Here is a 7201-nt window from a genome sequence, read left to right as displayed (position 1 = left end):
CCAGATATCTTCTGGACTCATTAATTTTGTGGTACCAAGGAGGAAGGGGCCTCCTTGTAATTGGACCATAATGCTGACCACTTTCCTGTTTCAGAACTCCCTCAGGAATAATGTCTTCCTACCTTCCAGGTAGCTCTCTCTTCATTGATGTCAGCTTCCAATTGCTCAGCTTCCTGCTGCTCCTGTGACAGCTTCTTCAGAGCTTCCTGGAGCTTCTCCTGTGAGAATAAAATCACCAAAGTCAAGCTACAAGGTTTTCCAGAACCTGGATTAAGGATAAATGGAGAAGAAATGAGGAACATTTCAGAAAACACTAAAGTTTTAGAAATGAAACTGGCAATTTGGAACTGAGAATGTAGACAGAAATCTGAGGAGGCGAATGTACTCTTTCTCCCTGAGTGATTCGAGTTACCACCCCTCTATCAAGAGTATCTTGTATCTCTTTTCCTGGAGGAAGACCTGATCCTGCTGCAAGTAAAGTCCTTTCCTCTCATGAACACTTTTCTCTCCTCTAAGCAAATATTCCTAAAAATCCTGCCTGCTCACAGGGGCAATCAGAATTTATCTTAGGAAGCAACTCTCAGTCATACAACTTCTCTTTGCTATGATCGTGTAGTCTACATTCATTCTGGAAAAAAATGAAAGTGCACAGAAATGTTCTTCAAGCCTCGGAAGCTGAGCCAAGGGTATGAAACAAGAATGCAGGGCTCACTTCAATGGTGACAAATGGAATGAATACTATTAAAAAGTAAAGATTTCTCTTCAGGTACCATTCAGTATTTCCCCACGCTGGGGCTTACCTGACATTCCTTGACCACCTCCATGATGGGGGACATTTGGTGACCTTGGTGCTCCTGAACACAAAGCCTGCAAATAGCCTTGCCATCGTCCTTACAGAAGATATCATAATTTTCCCCATGGTGCTCACAGAGATCTCTCCTCCTCAGCTGCTGTGAACTCTTGTCGACCTCCCTGAATTTCTTCACTCTCTCTGCCAGCTCCCAATTAAACCGGAGGTTCCAAGGCTGGTATGTGCTCTGGCAAACAGGACAGAAGCATTCCAATCCTAAAGGGTCCCCTGATTGACTCTCTGCAGTGATACAGTCTTGGCAGAAGCTGTGGCCACAGTCCAAGCTCATGGGTTCTGTTAGGACCTTCTGGCAGATGGGACAGGTCACCGCATTTATGCTCTTTTCTGATGAAAAATTCATGGCCAATCTCTCCTGGCTTCTTCCTGTCCTGACTCCAGAGGCTCTTCTTGCTTACAAACCCCTTGCTCACAAGCTGTGGGTCTGGTAATACCAAAGGGGGCAGGGTAAGAATGGCAGGAAGAGAAAGAACACTGATGTGCAGAGATTTACAACAGGACAAAACATTAATAATCAGTTAGGAAAGGAAAAGAGAGAGAGAAGAAGGGTAGGTCAGTGACAGAATGGAAAGGGAGTTTTGTAATACTTTCAAACATTTTACTCTTGGTTCATGTCACATGACAAATTTCATCTGTTTGATGCAATGATGGATTGCTATTTTCTCTGTTTCTGTGGAATAGAGGGACAATTTGAAGTCCTTCCTACCAAGAGCTTTGTGCCTCCCCATCATGAGTCTTCTCTAGTTTCCCCCTCCCCCAAACACATCCAACATGTTAAATACACCAACCTGACTGCAGCCTGTTGGGTTTTTATACTTGCTCTTCTCTGCATGGAATGATCTTACCTATCACTTGCATGACTTATTTTATTTTAACAATTCAATGAAGTTATATTTACATCCCATGGTTTTTTACAGAGTAATAATTTCTAGTAAATTTATAGAATGGTATAACTATAATGGAATAGTATAACTATTAATGGAATGGTATAATTTCTAGTAAAATTAATGGAATGCTAAATCTGGTATCACCAAATTTTATTTTAGAACATATTTATTTTTTTTAAACAAAGCTAATGCCATTAGCAGTCACCCCTATTCTGACCCCTTCTCGGGCTACCATTAATCTCCCTTGTAATTTAACAAATTTACTTTTACTGGAAAATTCATAACACTGGAACCATATGGTCTTGTGAGTCGGAATTCTTCTACTTGGCATATGTCATTGAGATTCATCTCTCCTGCCATTCTCTCCCATACAAAAAACCTATATAATACTAAAATAAAAAAACCCACTGCTGTCTCTGAGATTTTGCACTTATTGTCTCTGCATGGCATGATCTTCTCCCTGATGTCCACATGCCTTCTTCTTACATTTTATTCAGTCTCTGTCCTACATGGTCTCTTATCAGAAGGGCCTGCTCCAGGATATCTACAGCAAAACTGTTAATACTATCACCAGCCATACATTTGCTACATTTTTCTTATTTTACTTTAGAATATATAATATCTTTCTTTAACTGTTTACTTTTTCTTCTTAAAAATGAATTCATGCACAGATTGGGCACCATTCTGTCCACTGATGTGTCCTCCATACCTAGAAGAGTGGATCACACGGGAACACAATGTTTGATGAATATAGAAAACTAGAAGCTCCCCATCTCTCCATGGAAGATTAGAACTTTTTAATCAGCTCTTCACTTTTATACCACAATCAGCAGTTCTCCAATACCTGACAATTGTTTCCTTGCTAACAACACACCTGCCTCCCACAGAGCATCCCCATGCCCTCAAACTCATTCCCCAGAGAAACCTACAGAAACAGCAAAGACCACAATAAAGAGGTCATTTTATTAGTAACAGTTTTATAACCAGTTGTAATTTAGAAATTACCTTGACCTATTTATTTATTATATGAAATTTTTGAAAAATGAATACTCCCTTCTTGGATTAAGGATTACACAAAATAGTCACAAAATCAATAGGGGAATATAAAAGTAAGGCATAAGGAATATAGTCCAGAATATGGTAATAACTATGTATGGTGCTAGGTGGGTACTTGAAATATCAGTGGGGAAGCAATCACTCTGTAAACTACATGATTGTCTAAGTACTATGCTGTAAGTCTGAAACGAATACAGAATTATACTGAATGGTGACTATAATTAAAATTTCAATTAAAATAAAATAATAAAATAAATTTAAATATAAAAAAGAATAGTCATTAGATGTGTATCTATAATAAATAACTTACAGAGTTCAGGGTCATTCTTTTAAAATAGAGATGTTGGGAAACTTGCCATTCAGTGTTCTCTCCACTACTGCACAGATCAAATAGAGATAGAGGCTGCATTGGGTATCAACTAGATTGATACCCAGTGCTATCGAGGTATAGAAACAGAGAGAACAAAACCATCTGGGTAGTTCTGGGGAGTTTTGTATTTGTAGATTTGGGGCCTATGCCATAGCCAGGACATAAGGCAATGTGTCAATAGGCACATAAATGTGTGCGTTTTTAGGGAGGGAGAGGTGTCTTTACATACTCAGAATCACACATACAACAGAGACCTGAGGGACATAAATTCCAACGAGGCATCTGTCAGTCAGGGGAGGGAAGACTCAATATGTAAGGATGCCATGTCCTGGAGAAATAAACTGTGTCCTGTTCCAAGCACATTAAGTGCTATTATGAGTTGAATTGTGTCCTTTGAAAAGATATTGAATTCTAGCCCCCAGAATGTTGGAGTGAGTGTAACTTTGTTTGGAAATTGTGTCTTTGCAGGGGATCATGTTAAAATGACATCATTAGGATATATGTTAATCCAACATGACTGTGTCCTTATAAACAGGGGAAATCTGTGTACAGATAAACACACGTGCGTAGAGAATGCCCTGTGAAGACAAAAGCAGAGATCAGGGTGATTCGCTAGACAAGAAGGAATGCCAGTGAGTGCAAGCCAACTCTCAGGAGTGCAGCCAGCAGAGAGGCCTGGAACTGCTGCTTCCCTCACAGCTCTGAGAGGAACCAGCCTTGCCAGCATCACTGATGTTTTATTTCTAGCCTCCAGAGGAAATTTCTAGCTGTGAGAGGAAATTTCGGTTAAGCCTCCTAATTTGTAGTACGTTTTGTATTGCAGCCCTGGAAAACTAATGCACGTTTATTTTTCTTATATTCATTTAATGTATCATTGAAGAAGCATTATACCATTGAAACCGTTCTGCTTAAGGCAGACAGACAGAGACAAAATGTATTCTTGCTTTTGGAGATGGTCCAATGTGTAGGTTTACCGAGTAAGGTAAGGGCCAACTAGGGTGTTGGTTTTCTTATCTCACTATATCCTAACACTCTGCACAGGGGCTTTCTGTATCTGTGCACTTCAGACAAGAAAAATGAAAGCATTCCCACAATGTGAAAAAGTCCTATGAGGGGTTTAGCCAATATCCTTGAAACCTCTCCTTCACCCTGATTCACAGACTGCCTGTGGGAAGGGGAGCCTGTCGTTGGCACCCAGAGACCTGAAACCTCAGGACCATTGCAGCTCCTCCCCATTCTTTTGTATTCATTGTTTTTTCTTCTCCCCACATACTTCAAGTTCAAACCCTTCCTATGAGGGGTTTAATTTGAACCACTTAATGAACCTCCCTGAAATGTTCTACCTCTCAGGTCATTTTATTTCAAAGAAGTCATTTGGTAACAGAGGCCATCTTCAGAAAGTGACCCCTAGTCTCATCACTTTCTCTCACAGTCAGTTCATCACAAAGCCCTGCAGTACTCTCTTCAACTTAGGTCCCATCCAACTCTGTCTTTTACCTGGATTTCAGGAACGGTTTCCCACTAGTCTTCCTGATACTGTCCCTGGTCTCACACAGTCTTCTGTCGTCACAGATCACCACCAGCCAAAGTGATTTTTTAAAGTACCTATTAACGGTGTCACTCCTTTGTTCAGATGCACAGCATCAGTGAGTTGATCTCATCATGGTCTAGTTGGATCCAATTCCACATCCCCTTCTGCTGCCTCACCCTCTCATCCCACCTTCCCTCCTACCCACACTGGCTGCCTTTCTGTTTCTTAATCAATCAGTATAAAAAAACATCATTTCCTTGAAGATTCCAACCAAAATCACCTTCTCACACTGAGAACTAACCCGAAGTTTGTTTAAAATGGCAAAGCCCTTTATCAGGGCATAATACAAGCCTTGTCCTGTTATAGCCCATTTACTTTAATATTGTTGTATCTTTGTTTTACACTTATAACATAATCATTTTTCCTTGTTTTATACCTCCTAACTCTGTCCCAAAATATAGTTTCTTTAAGTCCATATGTTGTACGTTCAATAGAAGTTAACACAGTTTTTTTTACCAGGGTTGTATGCATTTCTGCTTTAGATTTTAATACAAATTTCAAAATGTATAATCACTTTCCCCCATTGGGGTGACCTGCAATAACACATGAGAATTCAATTAATATCCCAGATATAAACCTTGTCCATGTTAGATAAAGACGCATGTTTCTGAGAAGAGAGAGGAAAGGAAACTACACACTATCAAAATACAGGTAACACAGATATCAAGGTACAAGTGTCTCAAAGGCGAAATTAAGATGGAGTTCTTTCTGAAAAATTACCAACTCCTTCTTTCAGCTACATGCTAGGAAAATGTTAAGAACCAGGTTAAAGTAATAAACAGTGGAAGGGTATGTCTAAGATGATACAGAATGTGTTCTGAAGTAGAAGCGGCCACCAGAGCGTCATGGGGTAAACTGAGGTAAGAGTAAGCAGTGGGACTCAGGAGAGAAGAACCCCGAGTTCCATAACTTACTAGACCCTGAAAAAGACAAGGGACCAGGTGGGAGCCACAGAGACGCGCAGCAACCTGAGTGTGGAGGCCAAAGGGCTGACCATTTATCAGGAAGGATGTGCACAGATTCCCACAAGTTACCAAGACAACAGTAAAAGTATCACGGTCTAGGGCAGAGGCCTCAGGTGCCATGTCTGGTCTAAAGATGGGAAGAAAAAGTGCCTGAAGCAGCCCTAGATGCAGGCCAAGAAGATAGACTAGGAAAAGAAGGCATTCAAACAGAAACAAAAGGGGAGCAGAAGAAACTTTAGTTGCTGAAAGCAAAGGCCATGGGGAAGAACCCCCCCAGGACACAGGTGACATAAAGAAATCTGGCCAGAAGTGAGCTGTTTCCTGTGCCTGGTGAAATGGTGATTTTAATTCCATTTCTATTTAACATTAGGTTTAAACAACAGTTTAACAACTGCTGCTACTAATAGCTAGAATGAATTGTCTTGGAACTCATTGCATATTTAATGATAAATTTTAGTAAAAAATGACAATAATTTAACAAAAAAGTTAAAGGATCAGCTTCGGCAGGGTCTCATTCATGGCAGGGCCCCTAAAATCCTTCCCCCTATGTGCACCGGGGTAAAAGATGTTACATCTCCGGGCCCTCACAGAAGCCTGGCCTATATGAAGATGGATACCAGGGCCCCGCCTCACAGGCTTCAGTGGAGAAAGGTAGGAAGGGGTTATCTGCCTGGGAAAAAACAAAGGGTAGGAGTAATCTGGCTCACTTTGGCAAGGTAGAATGTCAAAGCTACAGAGTAAGAGGAAAATAAGGGTAAGTCAGCCTGGAGAAATAATGGTACCTCCAAGAAACATTTAAGACTCTGCTCTTTTAAACCTCCCTTCTTTGAAGGTCACTCTTTCCCCAGATTCAATGTTCCCCTTTCCTGCCATCTCAGCAGAGACAGCCACAAGCAGAGCAGCTTCAGAACCACAATTTAAGTCATCAAACACATTCAATCTGTGCCCCCAAAGCCTCCTGTCCTTTGCCCTCAGAAACTGCCCCACTTACCTTCAGGAGAAGTACAGCAGTCCTGAACCAGTGGAGATCAGCTGTAGGTCTGCTCAACATTTACTCACCAAGCCAGAGACCAGCCCTCCACAGAGCAGCTCCCCACAGGAAAAGGGTGAAAAGTGAAACTTAAATGCTTAGGAGTGGAAATAAACAAAGGAAGCAGAAGAGAAACTTAACAACAATGCCACCTAGTGGGACGCTTGGGGAAGTTAATGCCTCAGTAAGTTCTAGGACCTACCCCAGCACAGCTCTGAATCACTGGTTTTCTCCCTTCTGCAAGAATATTTGAATAGGGAGAACATGATTTCCAATGATATAGTCTTCAGCTTGACTGAATTCTCAGAATTTCAGTTCAATTCTATAACTATCAGTTAAGCTTCTCTGTATTCAGGTCCTGAACAATTTACTAGGGATTAAATCACCATGCAGAAAGTCTGGGTCCCTGCCCTTTGTAATGCAGAGTGTGATGG

General features: G+C 41.0%; 1 protein-coding gene across 1 annotated transcript; it reads right to left on the bottom strand.

The window, feature by feature from the left end:
• Nucleotides 1–122: 122 nt before the first annotated feature.
• On the bottom strand, nucleotides 123–7001 carry LOC128625758 (E3 ubiquitin-protein ligase TRIM22-like; the record flags this gene model as incomplete). The annotated part of the gene is made up of 3 exons (XM_053662621.1): nucleotides 6729–7001; nucleotides 801–1292; nucleotides 123–218 (listed from the first exon to the last, which is right to left on the bottom strand). Coding segments are annotated over exons 2-3 (507 nt in total), but the record flags the coding sequence as incomplete, so codon positions are not given.
• Nucleotides 7002–7201: the final 200 nt, after the last annotated feature.

This window comes from Artibeus jamaicensis, unplaced genomic scaffold, assembly GCF_021234435.1.
Source record: "Artibeus jamaicensis isolate MK-2021 breed Jamaican fruit bat unplaced genomic scaffold, CSHL_Jam_final contig_2620, whole genome shotgun sequence".
Classification (NCBI taxonomy): domain Eukaryota; kingdom Metazoa; phylum Chordata; class Mammalia; order Chiroptera; family Phyllostomidae; genus Artibeus; species Artibeus jamaicensis.
Note: the sequence above shows the minus strand (reverse complement) of the source record. Positions and strands in the feature narration are given on the sequence as shown.